At 43.8% G+C, this 20,317-nt stretch overlaps 1 protein-coding gene across 1 annotated transcript in view; it reads right to left on the bottom strand.

Annotated features, from left to right (window-relative positions):
• The window catches only part of LOC117539421 (attractin-like protein 1), a gene marked incomplete at both ends in the record, with an annotated part of 36,626 nt that extends 18,342 nt beyond the window's left edge, over positions 1-18,284 (bottom strand). Inside the window, 4 exons of the mRNA XM_034205602.1 lie at positions 6,921-7,108; positions 13,210-13,342; positions 16,447-16,565; positions 18,070-18,284. Coding sequence (XP_034061493.1) covers positions 6,921-7,108; positions 13,210-13,342; positions 16,447-16,565; positions 18,070-18,284 — 655 coding nt within the window. The remainder of the gene's footprint in view (positions 1-6,920; positions 7,109-13,209; positions 13,343-16,446; positions 16,566-18,069) is intronic.
• Positions 18,285-20,317: the final 2,033 nt, after the last annotated feature.

The raw sequence follows: 20,317 nt of genomic DNA, 5'->3' as shown, positions 1-20,317 counted from the left end.
AGAAACTCCTCAGACTCACAGCGATAACTAATTCAGGAAAGATCTCCAAAAAGGATTGTAATTAAAGAAGAGTGAAGTGGAGCTTAGTTTGCTGAGAAAACAAGTGTGATTTGTTTAATAAATGCCCATGACGATATGCAAAGATGTTTGGTAGACATCTAAAAGTGATTTCCCACAGGAGTGATTTCATAAAGTCATGCAAACAGCCTAAACTCCGTGTGGAGGCTGTGGATCAGTGGATAGAGTGTATTAGCTTATTCGTTATTCTCGCGTCCAGGAGAGAAGCTTTAAAAGTAAGAGACAATGGAGTCTCTGAGAAAGGTTCAAAAGGGTACTTTAATTAAAATGGTGCGGAAAAGTTACCACAAGAATATGGTTCAGAGAGAGGGAGAGAAAAGCTTCCTCTCCCAGTGGCGGCCGAGCAGAAGAGACTTCAAGAGAGTCCACACACATTCGTCTTTCCCGCTTGCTGGCTGTTCGCTCCTCCTCTCTGGGGCTGTGGTGACGTAGGAGACTTCCCCCCTCGGTCTTCTGTGTCCGATATTGCGTTAAACGGAGGATTTAGACATTTTACATTGATTGCTTACTTCCACATGCCTTTTCTCCTCCTTATCTCTTTCATAACGTTATATGTAATACATGTTAACGGCGTCAATAGCCACTTTAATGATACTATCGGCCGGTAGTCCCGGTTGTCGTCATGAAGGATTTTCAGAATAAAAGCTTGGTATTAAGATTGTGCGAGAACTTCCGTTTTTTTTCAGAATAAAATAGCATTTAAACTGACGGTATGTTTTAACTAAATTATGCCATAAAACATTGATTTTAATTTCTTCGAATCAGGGGGTAGCGAGTTCGAACCCCACTGCAGTCAGCATGTCGTTGTGTCCCTGAGACTCTTCACCCCAAATTGCTCCTGTGGGGATTGTCCACAGTAGGCTACTGTAAGTCGCTTTGGATAAAAGCGTCTAACAAATTACATGTAATGTGGTGTATGTAATGTATGTATATCAGGGTTGCCAACTCTCACGCATCTGGCGTGTGACACACGCTTTCACTCTCAATCTCACGCTCTCACGCTGCCCAAACTATTCTCACGCCAAAACAAGAATACCGAAGACTAGAAACGGTTTTGAAAACGTAGTGATCATCTTCTCAATAGAACATCTTTGATAATGTCTTCTGGCCAATCAGAATCAAGATAACGGCGAGGTGTTGTTGCAGGAAGTCCCGACGGAGAATACTTTTGCTGTAGTACATCTCTATATACATCGATACAACATTACGTGTTGATAGAAATCAACACGTAATGAAATAAGACCACACGGTTTGATGATTGGTAGGTGTGTGGGCTGTCTATCATTTTGACACACAGAACAATGGGGGCTATCCACAATTAATTAGTAATTCACAGCCTCTTCCCTCTTCTCTCTGAGGAGCAGCAGGTTCAGCTTTCAGAACAAGGTAACACAAAACTAAAATGGCATTCATTTTTTTAAATGTGTAGTAATAGATTTATTTATTTTTCTTCTCAAGAGAATCCCCCCAGACCCCCCTGCAGGGGTTGGGCTTTCAGCATGTTAACTCTTTCACCTGTGGGGACATTGCAGGATTGGCTCCAGGTCGCCCTTTTTATTTACTACAAGACAAATGTGCCTTTTTATTTCATACATTTCAATTTGGATTGAGACAGGGAAATAATCTAAACCTCATGCGAGGCGTTTCATTGTCAAGGGGAGCGTGTATGTAATTACATTGTACTGACTTGAGCCCCACCACTGTATGGGTTAGCCCTACCATAGATTACCCAACAAAAATACTCCGGAGCCGATAAGTCAATGAATTGCTTATCGCGACAGGCACACAATAAAACAGTGGAAACAAACATGTGTTTGACTTTCATTAGTGAAGGAAACTGTGTGCCCTTTATAGTCTGTGTCCAATATTGTGTATTTGTATATATTGTATATCCTATATATATATATATGCTAAGGTCCCGCTACTGACACGATAGCAGTCATTTCGTGCCCATATGTGTAATTAAACCCATGATATCAAAATCTCACTCCAGCCAGGTACCCAAAGTTGGCAACCCCTGTGTATATGTATGCACTGAAATGCATCTGGGTGGTAACTCGTTGAATTTGCAGGAAAATCTAATGTCGATTTTAACAAAAAAAAGTGGCATGACAACACAAGAGACTCAGAATCATCATCATTACAAAGGAGCATCAAAAGGTACATTCAAAACCAGCACTTTTCTGTTCCTCTGTGTTGTCACATCTCTCCTGACGCTGCACATTGATCAAAAAGTCAGTCTGCGAGTCGTCAAAACGTGTCAGCATATCAAATGACATTCAGACCACACAGATTACAAGTTGACAGCTCAATCTGTTTGGGAGGCGACTGATCTGGTAAATGGCTCAATGAATAAAGAGTCACGCATCCTGTCACTCTGTTTTTCACACATCTGGGTTTACTGAGATTAAAAATTGATGATGAAGCCGATGGTGGGATAAGAAGGATGAGTTCAGTTGGGTTTCTCATACCTTGAACTACATGGCAGACATATACAAACGTGCTACAAGACCCAAAACACTTACATTAGGAGAAACTCTTCAGCAACTTGACAACACATTTAGCAACTTGAGGAAACATGCGCAGCGTTTACTAAAAGCTGAAAATACAAAGCGCTGTAAGCTCAAAACACAACGGAGACCAGGGGACACTAAAGAGTGACGCACACAGCTGGGAGACCAGGGGACACTAAAGAGTGACGCACACAGCTGGGAGACCAGGGGACACTAAAGAGTGACGCACACAGCTGGGAGACCAGGGGACACTAAAGAGTGACGCACACAGCTGGGAGACCAGGGGACACTAAAGAGTGACGCACACAGCTGGGAGACCAGGGGACACTAAAGAGTGACGCACACAGCTGGGAGACCAGGGGACACTAAAAAGTGACGCACACAGCTGGAAGACCAGGGGACACTAAAGAGTGACGCACACAGCTGGGAGACCAGGGGACACTAAAGAGTGACGCACACAGCTGGAGACCAGGGGACACTAAAAAGTGACGCACACAGCTGGAAGACCAGGGGACACTAAAGAGTGACGCACACAGCTGGGAGACCAGGTGACACTAAAGAGTTACGCGCACAGCTGGAGACCAGGGGACACTAAAGAGTGACGCACACAGCTGGGAGACCAGGGGACACTAAAGAGTGACGCACACAGCTGGGAGACCAGGGGACACTAAAGAGTGACGCACACAGCTGGGAGACCAGGGGACACTAAAGAGTGACGCACACAGCTGGGAGACCAGGGGACAGTAAAGAGTGACGCACACAGCTGGGAGACCAGGGGACAGTAAAGAGTGACGCACACAGCTGGGAGACCAGGGGACAGTAAAAAGTGACGCACACAGCTGGAAGACCAGGGGACACTAAAGAGTGACGCACACAGCTGGGAGACCAGGGGACACTAAAGAGTGACGCACACAGCTGGAGACCAGGGGACACTAAAAAGTGACGCACACAGCTGGAAGACCAGGGGACACTAAAGAGTGACGCACACAGCTGGGAGACCAGGTGACACTAAAGAGTTACGCGCACAGCTGGAGACCAGGGGACACTAAAGAGTGACGCACACAGCTGGGAGACCAGGGGACACTAAAGAGTGACGCACACAGCTGGGAGACCAGGGGACACTAAAGAGTGACGCACACAGCTGGGAGACCAGGGGACACTAAAGAGTGACGCACACAGCTGGGAGACCAGGGGACACTAAAGAGTGACGCACACAGCTGGTAGACATTACATTACATTGCATTTAGCTGACGCTGCCAAAGCGACTTACAATAAGTGCGTTCGACCAACAAGACACAACCTTGAAGAAAACAGAATCATAAAGTACATCAGGTTTCATAGAGCCAAAACATTTCAAGTGCTACTCAACTGGCTTTAGATAAGCCAGTCCTTTATTAGTATATAAGTGCTTTGTTGGTAATTCTATCGCTCGAAGTGGAGTCGAAAGAGATGAGTTTTCAGTCTGGAAGGTGTGCAAGCTATCTGCTGTCCTGATGTCAATGGGGAGCTCATTCCACCATTTTGGAGCCAGGATAGGAAACCCACGTGTTTTTGCCGATGGGAACTTGGGTCCCCTTCGCAGCGAGGGTGCAGCGAGCCGTTTGGCTGATGCAGAGCGGAGTGCACGCGCTGGGGTGTACGGTTTAACCATGTCCTGGATGTAGGAAGGGCCAGATCCATTCGCAGCATGGTAAGCAAGTACCAGTGTCTTGAAGTGGATTCTAGCAGTTACTGGAAGCCAGTGAAGGGAGCGGAGGAGCGGAGTGGTGTGGGAACATTTAGGAAGGTTGAAGACCAGACGAGCCGCTGCATTCTGGATGAGCTGCAGAGGTCGGATGGCACATGCAGGTAGACCAGCCAGGAGGGAGTTGCATTAGTCTAGGCGTGAGATGACGAGAGCCTGGACCAGAACCTGCGTCGCTTTTCTTTTTGTAGACCAGGGGACAGTGGCGTTTTCTCCTGGAGGCCAAGGGAAGCCAGGATTCCCCTGTTGTGTAGTTATAATTTTAATAAATAAATAAAAACACTTCGTTTCGTTTGGAAATTCTTTGCTGTGTGTTGCTGCCGGCCCGTCTCTCCCCTATTCTCATTGAGTATTTTACAAAGAGTGAAACAGCGCCCCTCTAGATGTTATGGTGAAATAGTAGATTGCACTCTCTGTTGCGAGAGGAGGCCAGCAGAAATTGGCTTCCCTTGGTGAAAAAAAATGGAGAGATTGACCAATCAGATGAGGCTCACGTCATGCCCCTGCCAACCTGTGATTAGTCAGGACCATGCCAAGGGAAGCCAGAGGCGGCTGGCTTCCCTTGCCTCACAATCCAATCAAATCGAATCAACTTAGTGGTGCAGTGACGAGTCCTAAAACCCGGACGTAAGCTGCGCTCGGTTTCCCTCGACAAAAAAGTAATGGGATTTCTCCATAGGATTTTGGAAAATAGCTCGAAATAAGGTCAGTGGAAAACGAACCTGTTAGATAAATGCACGTTTTGTTCAGCCGGATAATATCCACATGTCTACCCTACTTTTATAATGTTCGAATCATAAATCTAATCAATAGAAGATAGATAGCGTCACTGCACCACTCTCACCGCCGTTAGAAAGTAGCAAGCAACTGAAGCAAGTGCAATTATGGAGGGTGGAGATTTGGAGTATTTCATCAAAAATAATTGTACTAAACTTCCGCTACAGCAGCAACAACAAATACAATCTGATGCCAGGCCGATGCCCAAACTGGAGCTGTGTACAGCGAGGAACAAAGGAGCGAATCGGACGTAAAACGTTAAAGGTCTCCTGATTTAGTTTGTGAATGAATGCTTATTAGAGTTTGGGCTGGAGAGTGCGTGCGGACCTGTCGGTTAGATAACAGGCGTGTGTAAATCCTGCATCTGATACAAATGTGTGTAAAATGATACCGGGTGCTGTAATCACTCATCTGGTTACGTTATTACATTGACCACCACACCCCCGACCCAAAAGAAAGGACGTATTATTGGCTTCCCCTCATTTTTTTCCCACGCCACGCTACTGCCAGGGGACACTAAAGAGTGACGCACACAGCTGGGAGACCAGGGGACACTAAAGAGTGACGCACACAGCTGGGAGACCAGGGGACACTAAAGAGTGACGCACACAGCTGGGAGACCAGGGGACACTAAAGAGTGACGCACACAGCTGGGAGACCAGGGGACACTAAAGAGTGACGCACACAGCTGGGAGACCAGGGGACAGTAAAGAGTGACGCACACAGCTGGGAGACCAGGGGACACTAAAGAGTGACGCACACAGCTGGGAGACCAGGGGACACTAAAGAGTGACGCACACAGCTGGGAGACCAGGGGACACTAAAGAGTGACGCACACAGCTGGGAGACAAGGGGACACTAAAGAGTGACGCACACAGCTGGGAGACCAGGGGACACTAAAGAGTGACGCACACAGCTGGGAGACCAGGGGACACTAAAGAGTGACGCACACAGCTGGGAGACCAGGGGACACTAAAGAGTGACGCACACAGCTGGGAGACCAGGGGACACTAAAGAGTGACGCACACAGCTGGGAGACCAGGGGACACTAAATAGTGATGCACACAGCTGGGACGGAGCGCTCGTTGACGTCAGGATTATAAAACTGTCTCTGTTGTTGGAAACTTCCCTAAAATGTTTTATGGGCTGATTTTAACAATGTGGTCACATGACTCTGCTGTAAGCTAGCTAGCTAACCTAGCTAACCTAGTCATTTCAGATATACTGACAAACACTTCCAGTTATGAGACGACTATCTCTGAGACAGAGACAGTTGTTCAACTTTATAATCCTGAACGTCACCAAGTGCTCCGTCCCAGCTGTGTGCGTCACTCTTTAGTGTCCCCTGGTCTCCCAGCTGTGTGTGTCACTCTTTAGTGTCCCCTGGTCTCCCAGCTGTGTGCGTCACTCTTTAGTGTCCCCTGGTCTCCCAGCTGTGTGTGTCACTCTTTAGTGTCCCCTGGTCTCCCAGCTGTGTGTGTCACTCTTTAGTGTCCCCTGGTCTCCCAGCTGTGTGCGTCACTCTTTAGTGTCCCCTGGTCTCCCAGCTGTGTGCGTCACTCTTTAGTGTCCCCTGGTCTGCCAGCTGTGTGCGTCACTCTTTAGTGTCCCCTGGTCTCCCAGCTGTGTGCGTCACTTTTGTTTTAAAATTGCAAATATCAAAATATATAGACCTATAAATGAAAAATTGTGCACGGACTGAGGAAGTACAACTTTGCTCAGTCAGGAACTCTCATTTGCAAACAGAAGCACCTGTAGCCTATAGGCATCACATGTATGTTGTTTACATGTTGCATTACACCACCCACCTTGTCTTGCAGCTGGTATTTTTGCAGCTCATCCAGAACAAAATGGACTTGTTTGTCCGTGAGCAGAGAGGCGATGTTTCCTCCCAGGTTTTTGCAGTAGTGCTGGGCGTTATCGTAGCTCTCGCTGCTGGAGTTGATCCTCAGACAGACTTCCCCGACATGATGCCAGCCCTCCCCACACAGCTGGCCTGAAACACAACACACACACATACAGTTTGTCTCTGGTAGCAATAACTTAGTCATCAGAGCCTTAAAACACTAGATTATATAGATCCAGCCTGCAAGTAACTCAACTTTGATAGCTAGATAATACATAATTGGCTTGTAATGTTGAGTATGCTAACATGCTAAAGTTTGGTTGATATTGTGTAGGATTGTATCATACTAATGTTTAGCTTTGGCTTGGTTAGCAATATAACATCATATTGTTTAGCTTAAAGTGGACCTATCATGCTATATTTGAATAATACATTGTAGGGCCATACCTATATAATTTTTTTTCAAAATACCAAACAGATCATGCATTTTAGCCATGCCTCATTTCACTCTATTTGCTCTTTTCCAGCCCTGTTTTTGCAAGGGCTGATTCTGTGAGAAGTCTTCTTCGCTGCTTTTGTGGCAGACTACAGCGCCACCCACAGGCCTGGCATATGTACTACAGCGTCTCCAGCGCTTTCGAGCGGCAATGGCCGGCCGTGGCCCAACCCCTCATTCCCCTGATAGGCGGAGCTCCTTGTTTCTGACGTCAGAACAATTTCAAATCTGGATCAGTCTGTATCAGATCCGTTGCAGCCCCATTTTTAGAGATTTGGGTACGGAGGAAAAGAGAGAGGGTTGTGTTTTCTGACACTTGGTGAGTTCCCTGACACACCGGGGACACATGTTCATGTATAAAAGATGTACAAAAGTGCATTTTGCATGATAGGTCCCCTTTAAGCTAGTAGGTAGAGTATGAGTATGCTAACATGCACATTTGTGGCTTATAATGTTTAGAATACATCAATATCTACAATTAGCTGCGTAAAAGTGCTCACATTAAGCATGTGTAACATTTATCACATTTTAGATCAAGTGAGGAGTAAATAATCAGAAATGCAAGAAAAACAAGGAAGCTTAAAGACAAGACATTTACACTTAGAGAGTACAGACCAACTCTGTAAAAAGGAGTTAAGAGCAGATAGATCAGACAGCAGGAGGAGGGGTATCATAATTACCAAAATGCTAATAGTTAGCATTTGTAACAGTTATTACGTTTTAGATCAAGTGAGGAGTAAATAATCAGAAATGCAAGAAAAATACAGAGGCTTAAAGATAGAAAGTTAACCCTTAGAACAGGGATCACCAACTACATTTGTCCAAGGGCCAAAAGTATTCCTAGAGACACTTTCGGGGTCCAGCGATTTATAGCCCTGAATTATGAAGTTGTTGACTGGGGGGGGCTAGTGGAGCGTGTTGCCGGATCACTTCTTCTTCAGGGCAGGGAAGGCTACGCAGTACGCAGGCTACTGTCCCGCAGCTGCTGCCTCTCTGTTGGACTCCGGTACTGCACATTACTCAAGAGACGTTGTAAAAAAAAGAGGGGGGCGAACGCACTAACCACAGCGTGTGCCGGATGAGAATGTCTGGCGTGCCAGATTTGGCCCGCGGGCCGCCAGTTGATGCTCACTGCCTTAGAGAGTACACACTAACTCTGGAAATAGGAGTTAAGAGCAGACAGCAGCACTAACATTCCAAAATGTAGCATGCGTAAAGTGAGAAATAAATAACCAGAAATGCCAGGAAAATACAGAAGCCAATAAAGTTTACAGATTACAGGCCGACTCTGGCAAAAAGAGCAGACAGCAGAAGGGTTGTTTACTTGGTTGAGGTAAACCAGGGTTCATTAATCAACGTGAAGGCAGAGAGAAGCAGCAACTAAATCCAAAACTGCATCGTGGGAAGGCAGTTCGTTTTCAACAAGGCTCTTTAAAACATCCTATATTTAGACTGAGAGTAATGAGGACATATAGGTGGACAGTAAGGTCATGTGACGAAGGTAGAAAGCTCACTGAGGGCAAGTAGTGGAGAAGATGGAAGTGGATGTAACCGCAAAAAATAAACTGCGTAGCCAGAATCAACAGACGATTGAAGAGCTTTAAAACAAAATACTTGGTTGATTTTGGTTAATAAAAAACACATGTAACTGATTTTTAAAGGCTGATATAATGTTGATTGATGCTGTTGTTTTAGATAAGCACACCAGATTCTTGCTTTGTACTGAACTGAGTCATCAGTCAGACACATCACTCCCAGGACTTATAAACAACGTCAGAGATGGGATAAAGAAAAGAGAATGTCTGTGATGATTGAAGAGTTTAAACAGAGGCTGAGAAACTCATCCATAAAAAGGCATACAGTCATTCTTATAAGGGTCAGGTAGTTGCATTTTGGAGTTTATTATACCGTAGCAGCCTTTGAAATAGCCAGGATGAGAAGGAAAGGAAAAGCCTGTTTATTTTTGGACTGATTACATTCACAGGCCCTTTAATGGCTTGCTTCATCAATCCTTTCATGCTACAGGAAAGAAAATACCTGCTTTCTTTAAACCCCCTCTTAACAATAGCAATGGGCCGTAATCGTCCAAAAAATAGACAGGAGAATGGGTAAAAAAGGCGGAGTATACGAAATAAATAGATGGATAAGGTTACAGTCTTTGTGTAAAAGCAGAGATAAACATGTCAGGCAATTTAGCATAATTAGTCATAACACAGTGTGTAAAGAAAAGGCCACGGTGGTGGAGCGGTAGTTTCCATTAACAAAGCTCATCTCAGCCCACACTGTTATGTAGCTTCACAGAAAATAAAGAAGATATATTTTGTAGCCTTGTCACACTAATGGACTCAGAAAAAGGCGCACAATGACAGGCTAATTTCCTCATTGTGGCCAGTGAACCTTTTTAAAAGGCCACGTCCTAAATGGCCCGTACCATTCAAACAGGATGCCAGTCATTAAACTTTAAAGACTGATTAAATAAGTATGCATGCTAGAACCAAAGTAAAGTTGGGCAAGTTTCAACTTCAAGTAAATCTTGTCTGATCTGCAACACACATTTTATTTTTACTCTACAACGCCAAAACGTTTTAAAATGTCACCTATCCTGGTGTTTATAGGCAATAGCATGGGTCTCAGATATATAAAATATATTAAAAACAAGTCTATAAAGTGTTTTGCTCAAAATACCAAACAGATCACCCATTCTAGCCATGCCTCATATCCCTCTGTTTCACTTCCTGTTTCAAAAGTGCTGATTCTGGGTATAAACAGGTCTCTCTTGAGAATAATAATATTAATAATAATAGATTTAATTTTTTAGCGCTTTTGCAGGTGATCAAAGACGCTTTACATATATAGTGAAGAGAAAATAAAATAAAGGAACAACAAATAAATATATAGTTAAAGTTAAAGTCAAATAATACAAAAACAATCACACATTAAAAGCCAGATTGAAGAGGTGAGAATGAGACCCTGTTGTGCCTCTCTTCCTCTGTTTCTTACTTCTCTCTTCCTACCCCTGTCTCTCAGACCTATCCTAAGGGAGCACACACGTTCTGCCTCTCCATCTCCGAGGGTCAACGATTCCTTTGAGCGATCTGCACCGGCCCGTGCCTTAAGTCTTGGACTTCTAATAGAACTGCTCGGGTCTTGATAGATTGAGTGGGGAAGTTCAGGAGAACAATAATTCTCAATGAGATGTTCACCTGTATAAATAAAGGCTAAATAAAAAAAATATATATTGAGGTTTTTTTGTTTTTTTAACTGAAAAAAATAAGAGGGGGCGGAGCTTATGCCGGCTCATGCGGGACCTGGCAGATACTGTCTAAAATGCTGCGGTGATGAAACGCAAGGATTATTAGATCAAGGATTCTCTCTGAAATAGTATGGAGCTCAAAGGCTTTCTCTCTTGCCGGTTATACCACAAGGTGAGTTCCTTTTTACTTCCTGCTTCTTCACACACATGCTCTCCAGTACAGGTTAGCTCTGAGTGTTAGCTATGCTAATGTAAACGCCGACCATATTACGTCCAAAACAGTCGGGCATTGTTTCTGATAGCAACTTTCTGATATTACGTCATAACGGACGAAATCTGGATCAGCTCCGTTGTTCCCCCGTTTTTAGAGATTTGGGTACGGAGGAAAAGAGAGAGGGTTTTATTTTCTGATGCTGTGTGAGTTCCCTGACACACCGGGGACACATAGTTATGTAGAAAAGACATCACAAAGTGCATTTTGCATGATAGGTCCCCTTTAAACAAAAAGAGAGTTGTCTATGGATTTCCATAACAATATCTTTAAAGTAGGGCTGTCAAGTTAACGCGTTAATAACGCCACTAATTATTTTAACGCGATTAACGCATGTGTATTTGTTGTCCTCGGCCGCCCCGTAGTTTCAGAGCGCATCGAGTTTAAAATACCATCTACAAGCTGATGCTGACAGCCCGCTCCTGCCGCCTGCTTGCGGCAGACCACACTTCCACGCTCACCGGCAGGCACCGACTGGCCATCGGGAGGACCGGGAGGGTGTGTGTGTGGCGCGAGCGAGAGAGAGAGAGAGAACGAGCACACCTTACGTGTATTGTTGTTGTTGTTGTTGTTAGCATCTGGTATTAAACACTTGAAAAATATCCCTCTAAGGTACATTTAGAACAGATAAAAAATGTAAGATTAATTTGCGATTAATCGCGATTAACTATGGACAATCATGCGATTAATCGCGATTAAATATTTGAATCGACTGACTGCCCTACTTTAAAGACATTGTTAGTTAAATTAAAAAAGATTAAAGAATGTTTTAAAGACTTTCCTTAAACGTGCCACCAGCCCAAAGTAAGTGTACAAAGTATAGACATTTAAAGGATGTTGTTAAACGGCTTAGTTGAATACTCGATTCTGATTGGTCAATTTGAACATTCCAGAGGACTGCTATTATTCGCTAACAGACCGTTGCTAAGGAGAACAGACCGTTGCTAAGGAGGCTCAGGGGACTATGTGCAGTCATATCAATCCGCAGAAAGAAGTCCGGTCGATTTAACGTCATCTGTAGACAACAACTATGAGTTTACTCCATCAGAAAACCTAGTGGATTACTTTTTGAATATTATTTTTTATATTTTTGGCGAGAACAAGACTTTTGATGAATGATGGCTAAACTGTTCTAAGTAAAGAGAAAGAGAAGAAGAGAGGGTAAAAGAAAGAGCACTGGAGGACAGAGAAATCAACAGAAGAAGACAGACAGGAAGTGAACAGTAACTAAAAGTGTTACCTCTTTAAGAAAAGAGACGGCTTACAATTCATCACAAAGCAAAGTGGGAGGTTCTAAAGCTTCAGGCCTTGATGTGGAAGAAAGGGAGCAAACACCAACCTCTGCTTAAAGCTACTGCTAACTGCAACTCTGAGCAGAAAAAGAGCTAGCGAGCAGTTAGCCCTTAGCACTACACAACAGAGCAGGATCATTTGTGGATTCAAGTAGCAAGAGTATTTCCTTTGCCTTTAGTCATGCTAGTGCCAGAGTCAAACTGAGAGCATCTGTAGCTAAAGGCTCCTCAGAAGTGTGGAGGACTTAAGATAGTTAGTGAGGAGAGGATTCACGTCCAGAACATCCAGTAAACACTTCTAATTGGCCTGCTTCCCTTTGCAGCTGCATGTTTCTGAAGGTATGCTATCAAATGGTAGATTATTGAACCAAATGCTCATTTTAAGCGATCATATTGTTCATTCTGATCCTGATGAGGACGTTTTAAAAACCCATGTTTCGTACTGTTTTGTTTGAATTCATGCTGGTGTGTGGAAACACACGCACAGCAATTGACATGTATTTTGCTCTGCTTGCTGTTCCTGGAAACACTTGCATAGATAAACATATTTTAGATTAAAGGTCACGATGATATTGCTCAAGCCTGTGTGTGTGTGTGTGTGTGTGTGTGTGTGTGTGTGTGTGTGTGTGTGTGTGTGTGTGTGTGTGTGTGTGTGTGTGTGTGTGTGTGTGTGTGTGTGTGTGTGTGTTGCTTGCATGTAATTGTCGCTCTGTGTGTGTATGTCTCTGTGTGTGTGTGTGTGTGTGTGTGTGTGTGTGTGTGTGTGTGGTGTGTGTGTGTGTGTGTGTGTGTGTGTGTGTGTGTGTGTGTGTGTGTGTTGCTTGCATGTAATTGTCGCTCTGTGTGTGTGTGTGTGTGTGTGTGTGTGTGTGTGTGTGTGTGTGTGTGTGTGTGTGTGTGTGTGTGTGTGTGTGTGTGTGTGTGTGTGTGTGTCCTCACCAGGCAGAGCTTGACACTCCTGCTGCTGCTGCTCCCACTGACAGTTAGTGTTCAGAGAGCAGCTCCTGCAGTTCAACAGTCTGAAACATTCCTGCTCCTCCCGCCGCTTACAGCTGGACGAGTCCTTCACCGACTACACACACACACACACACACACACACACACACACACACACACACACACACGAGTTATATGCAGAGTTATCAAAGTCAAATATGATAAAACATGGACCATAAATTCAACTCGTATGGAGAAAGTAGAGGATAAAAGTCCCTCTGACACGCACACTTATTATGATGTGTGAGTATTAATTGTTAACATATATATATATATATATATATACACAATAAGAGGCCGGTTAAACTCCATCACAGCTGTTCTGTTTTACTATAAATGCAGTGAAGGAATCAACACGATGACACTAGTGATGGTTGAAGGAAGTGTGATGGTTGAAGGAATCACAAAGAGAACATGCAGGGGGAGAAGACAAATATATTTGATTTAACTTTAGAGGCTTTGTCTTCCGTTAATGCTAGATTTGAAAATACTTGCATTGTTTTTAAAGCTCCTAATGACAAAGTCCCCAAAGTTGTTTTTTTATTTTTTTTATTTCCTTACGTATTCTTGGTTTTTATTACTATGTTTATTGACTCCCAACGTTATAGTAGTCTACAGTAGTACAGTATTCTAGTATTTGATTGATTGATTAATTGATTGATTGCTTGATTGATTAATTGATATGTGGTGCATGTAAATTAAAGTTCAAATTGACCACAAAGTTCTGTCTCCTAACAGCATTGTGTTATTTATTTGTTTCTAATCAAAGCCAAGTAAAGGTCGTTAGAGGAGGATACATCTGGATTGATATCAACCCTAATCTCCATAACACCTAAGGCCCTGCCCTGACCTCTGACCTCAACCTGCTGCAGCCTAACAGGAAGTGTCAAGTTTCAGATATAATACACACATGTCCCCTCCTCTTGGCTCCATGTTTCCACAAAGTCAGCTGATGCTCAGACAACATGGTCGGAGGGCGAGAAAGAGACAGAGCGCCGCCATGCTGCTGCGCCAGCTCCAGAGTCAGCTACACACACACACACACACACACACACACACACACACACACACACACACACACACACACACACACACACACACACACACACACACACACACACACACACACACACACACACACACACACACACACACACACACACACACACACACACACACACACACACACACACACCACACACACACACACACACACACACACACACACACCACACACACACACACACACACAGATTCATATTTAACCCCAGCCAAGCAGACGAAAGCAGCATGCAGACACACACACACACACCGAGAAAGACAGAGAAAGCAGGTTGGGAGTAAAAGTAGACAAAAAGAGACACAGAGGAAACAAGATGAGCAAAAGGACAGAACAGATATTCATACACTTTCATATTTGTATGTACACAAACAGGTGATTATTGGAAAATGAACCCTTAATGCAGATCTTAAAGGACTTATTCACTGCACATTATCCCACTAACTAACTGGCTTTCATGCATTTACACAAGCCCGTTGGTTAACTCCTGTGAAAATAGAATAAAATAGAACCGCAAAGCTAAAGGGGGCTAATGTTGTGCTATAAAGGAACTACAGCACGGTCACATGACTTCACGTCACCACCGCTAAGCTAAAGGCGGCTAATGTTGGGCTATAAAGGAACTACAGCACGGTCACATGACTTCAGGTCACCACCGCTAAGCTAAAGGAGGCTAATGTTGGCCTATAAAGGAACTACAGCACGGTCACGTGACTTCATGTCACCACCGCTAAGCTAAAGGGGGCTAATGTTGGGCTATAAAGGAACTACAGCACGGTCACGTGACTTCACGTCACCACCGCTAAGCTAAAGGGGGCTAATGTTGGGCTATAAAGGAACTACAGCACGGTCACATGACTTCACGTCACCACCGCTAAGCTAAAGGAGGCTAATGTTGGGCTATAAAGGAACTACAGCACGGTCACATGACTTCACGTCACCACCGCTAAGCTAAAGGCGGCTAATGTTGGGTCATAAAGGAACTACAGCACGGTCACATTACTTCACGTCACCACCGCTAAGCTAAAGGCAGCTAATGTTGGCTATAAAGGAACTACAGCATGGTCACATGACTTCACGTCACCACCGCTAAGCTAAAGGCGGCTAATGTTGGGTCATAAAGGAACTACAGCACGGTCACATGACTTCACGTCACCACCGCTAAGCTAAAGACGGCTAATGTTGGCTATAAAGGAACTACAGCATGGTCACATGACTTTACGTCACCACCGCTAAGCTAAAGGTGGCTAATGTTGGGCTATAAAGGAACTACAGCACGGTCACACGACTTCACGTCACCACCGCTAAGCTAAAGGTGGCTAATGTTGGGCTATAAAGGCACTACAGCACGGTCACATGACTTCACGTCACCACCGCTAAGCTAAAGGAGGCTAATGTTGGGCTATAAAGGAACTACAGCATGGTCACATGACTTCACGTCACCACCGCTAAGCCAAAGGTGGCTAATGTTGGGCTATAAAGGAACTACAGCACGGTCACATGACTTCACGTCACCACCGCTAAGCTAAAGGTGGCTAATGTTGGGCTATAAAGGAACTACAGCATGGTCACATGACTTCACGTCACCACCGCTAAGCCAAAGGTGGCTAATGTTGGGCTATAAAGGAACTACAGCACGGTCAGATGACTTCACATCACCACCGCTAAGCTAAAGACGGCTAATGTTGGCTATAAAGGAACTACGGCATGGTCACATGACTTCACGTCACCACCGCTAAGCTAAAGACGGCTAATGTTGGCTATAAAGGAACTACAGCATGTTCACATGACTTCACGTCACCACCGCTAAGCTAACCGAGGCTAATGTTGGGCTATAAAGGAACTACAGCACGGTCACATGACTTCACGTCACCACCGCTAAGCTAAAGGCGGCTAGTGTTGGGTGTGATGATGTTTAGTCGTCTCATTTAGACACTGTTTTTGAATTCACCAGTGGGGTACTGACGTATTTTATACTGTGTTAACCACGGACCTTATTTCAGGCTAACAACCAAAAACAAATTCAGAAAACCATTGACTTCAAGGGGACAGGAAGTGGTAATGTTCAGCCTAAGGCGATCTATGGTTGTTTTGTGTTTCCAGTTTCCTCTCGTACTCACCACGGTGCAGTTGCTGGCTGCAGAGAGGCACTTCCTGTCTTCACACCACTGGCAGTTTCGTGTGTTAGCGGTGCAGCTCGCACAGTCCGAGAACCGGAAACACTGCTCGTCTGTACTCTCTGCGCACGCGCACACACACACACACACACACACACACACACACACACACACACACACACACACAATTTAGCATATTAAAAGCTATATTTCGGTTGTTATGTAGTGGTATAATAATTACATTTCTTAATGCTTCTTCGTAGTCAGAGAATGAGGAGTAAATCACAGCATGATACAGGCAACATTGAGCAGTAGGAGTATTTTCAGGAAAAACCTAGTCTAGATTTTACCCGTCAGGGACAGGTTGTTTGTCATTACTCAACACTGCATATCAGAACAACCTATAATGTGTGTTGTCTACACTTAATACTCTTCAGTTTGCAGTTAACTCTCTTTGACAGGTAACATTTTTCACTCCTACAGTACATCTCACTTTAAAGAGATTTCTTCTTGACGTACACAGCAGAAGAACAGATCTAACCATCTGCTGGGATTTAACGTGTACTGATCACTAGGCAGTAATCATACGCAACTGATGAACGTTTTTAAAGATCTAACAAGTGTTGAGTCAGTGAGTCTAGAAAGCTTGGGAATCATCATGGGAATGTTCCTCAGAATATCTGCTGCATGCCAGGGAGTTTTCTGCATGTGGCGGCCATGTGTACGAGAGTTCATGAAGTGTAAACAAGCATGTAATCACCGTGTTTAGATTAAACAGGTATTCAGCAGTTATGTGATTATGCAGCTTGGTTTCTCTCTGGTCATGTGTGCATGCGATGCTGTCATTTGTAGAATAAACAGGTGAGATTAAAGCAGAGGCCAGACTGCATGTACAGTAAAGTCCTTTAAATGGGATTAAGAATGAAAAACAAAACCTGTGCCGTCCATTAGAGACAATCCATGTGTTCTATTGTTCTATTTAATAACAACAACTCAACCATTAGCATGATTGCTTTTTATTCAAAAGATATGCAGAGGAGCCTGAAGCAGAAACCTGGAAACGCTGCAGTCGTGTGTGTGTGTGTGTGTGTGTGTGTGTGTGTGTGTGTGTGTGTGTGTGTGTGTGTGTGTGTGTGTGTGTGTGTGTGTGTGTGTGCGTGTGTGCATGTATGTGTGTGTGTGTGTATGTGTGTGTGCGTGATACCACAGTTTGGAGCTGAGAGGGGAATATGGCTTTTTTTTCTGGGTGGATTGCCTGAAAAGTGTGTGTGTGTGTGTGTGTGTGTGTGTGTGTGTGTGTGTGTGTGTGTGTGTGTGTGTGTGTGTGTGTGTGTGTGTGTGTCTGTGTGTGTGTGTGTGTGTGTGTGTGTGTGTGTGTGGTTACACTGGACCTAATTACTTCAAAATGAGGTAATTGTTGCAGCGTTGACCTTCTATGAGAATAATGATGGTATGCAAACAGACTTCAGAAGCCATATCCTTCAGAATAATAATTATTCTTATGAAAAAACAAAAAAGGGTCTTCTGGGAACAGCACTTATGCAGAAGGGAAATATGTTGACGTGGCATGGGGGGAAATATTTACAAAGATGGCAATATAATAATGATCCGGAGAGTGTGACGTACCGGGTTTTTCAGGGCAGAAAGGAGCGGGGAAATCGATTTCAGGTGATTTTGGTTCCCAGATGACACATGTGCTTTCTTTGACCCATTCACAGCGAAGACCCGGCCCAGCAGAGGCACACGAAGCTGGGGTAGAAAAGGCCAGGCAGGAGGGGGGGGTGAACGCCAGCACGTCGTTCAAAAGGACGCCGGAAAAACCTCCGAAGATGTACATGGAGCTGGAGAAACAGAGAGGGTTATCAGAAGGGAAACAGAAGCATGTACAAAGGGGAGAGGAGTGTGTTCTATAGGTTTTAGTGCATGTAAATGGTCTGCAAAGGATAAAATCACCGTGTTTCTCTTATGTTTCTACCTGAAAATGAGCACAATATGTGGCAACACCTTAGTGATATATAAAACGTTTGCAAGACCTTCATCACGATGTACGATGATATACTGCTGAACTATAAAATAATGGTTTAAACCTGTAACACCTATGACACACAAGAAAGTCAACTTTGAGCACAAAATGTCAGCTTTCAACTTCAAACGACCGAAACTGAATCAAAGTTCAGATTTATCTTTGAAAGCTTCTCCTGCTGTCTTCATTTTTTCTTCATTCGCCCTTATCTCTGCGGGCATTTCCTCCTGTGTGTTTCTTTTTAAGAATAGGATCCATTTTGTGTTTATCAGTATGTAGTGTCTCTACTTTAAAGAGTCCTCTCCTGCTGATGTTCAGGTGTATATCAGTATGTAGTGTCTCTACTTTAAAGAGTCCTCTCCTGCTGATGTTCAGGTGTATATCAGTATGTAGAGTCTCTACTTTAAAGAGTCCTCTCCTGCTGATGTGCAGGTGTATATCAGTATGTGGTGTCTCTACTTTACTTTAAAGAGTCCTCTCCTGCTGATGTTCAGGTGTATATCAGTATGTAGTGTCTCTACTTTAAAGAGTCCTCTTCTGCTGATGTGCAGGTGTATATCAGTATGTAGTGTCTCTACTTTAAAGAGTCCTCTCCTGATGATGTTCAGGTGTATATCAGTATGTAGTGTCTCTAATTTAAAGAGTCCTCTCCTGCTGATGTTCAGGTGTATACATGTATCAGTTAGTGTCTCTACTTTAAAGAGTCCTCTCCTGCTGATGTTCAGGTGTATATCAGTATGTAGTGTCTCTACTTTAAAGAGTCCTCTCCTGCTGATGTTCAGGTGTATATCAGTATGTAGTGTCTCTACTTTAAAGAGTCCTCTCCCGCTGATGTTCAGGTGTATATCAGTATGTAGTGTCTCTACTTTAAAGAGTTCTCTCCTGCTGATGTTCAGGTGTATATCAGTATGTAGTGTCTCTACTTTAAAGAGTCCTCTCCTGCTGATGTTCAGGTGTATATCAGTATGTAGTGTCTCTACTTTAAAGAGTCCTCTCCTGCTGATGTCCAGGTGTATACATGTATCAGTTAGTGTCTCTACTTTAAAGAGTCCTCTCCTGCTGATGTTCAGGTGTATATCAGTATGTAGTGTCTCTACTTTAAAGAGTCCTCTCCTTCTGATGTTCAGGTGTATATCAGTATGTAGTGTCTCTACTTTAAAGAGTCCTCTACTGCTTATGTTCAGGTGTATATCAGTATGTAGTGTCTCTACTTTAAAGAGTCCTCTCCTGCTGATGTTCAGGTGTATATCAGTATGTAGTGTCTCTACTTTAAAGAGTCCTCTCCTGCTGATGTCCAGGTGTATATCAGTATGTAGTGTCTCTACTTTAAAGAGTCCTCTCCTGCTGATGTTCAGGTGTATATCAGTATGTAGTGTCTCTACTTTAAAGAGTCCTCTCCTGCTGATGTTCCAGGTGTATATCAGTTCAGTTAGTGCTACTTTAAAGAGTCCTCTCCTGCTGATGTTCAGGTGTTATATCAGTAGTGTCTCTACTTTAAAGAGTCCTCTCCTCTGATGTTCAGGTGTATATCAGTATGTAGTGTCTCTACTTTAAAGAGTCCTCTACTGCTATGTTCAGGTGTATATCAGTATGTAGTGTCTTACTTTAAAGAGTCCTCTACTGCTTATGTTCAGGGTGTATATCAGTAGTAGTGTCTCTACTTTAAAGAGTCCTCTCCTGCTGATGTCCAGGTGTATATCAGTATGTAGTGTCTCTACTTAAAGAGTCCTCTCCTGCTGATGTTCAGGGTATATCAGTATGTAGTGTCTCTACTTTAAAGAGTCCTCTCCTGTGATGTCCAGGTATATCAGTATGTAGTGTCTCTACTTTAAAGAGTCCTCTCCTGCTGAT

Source organism: Gymnodraco acuticeps, unplaced genomic scaffold (assembly GCF_902827175.1).
Source record: "Gymnodraco acuticeps unplaced genomic scaffold, fGymAcu1.1, whole genome shotgun sequence".
NCBI lineage: Eukaryota > Metazoa > Chordata > Actinopteri > Perciformes > Bathydraconidae > Gymnodraco > Gymnodraco acuticeps.
The sequence above is the reverse complement of the archived record's forward strand: the minus strand, read 5'-3'. Positions and strand labels throughout refer to the sequence as shown.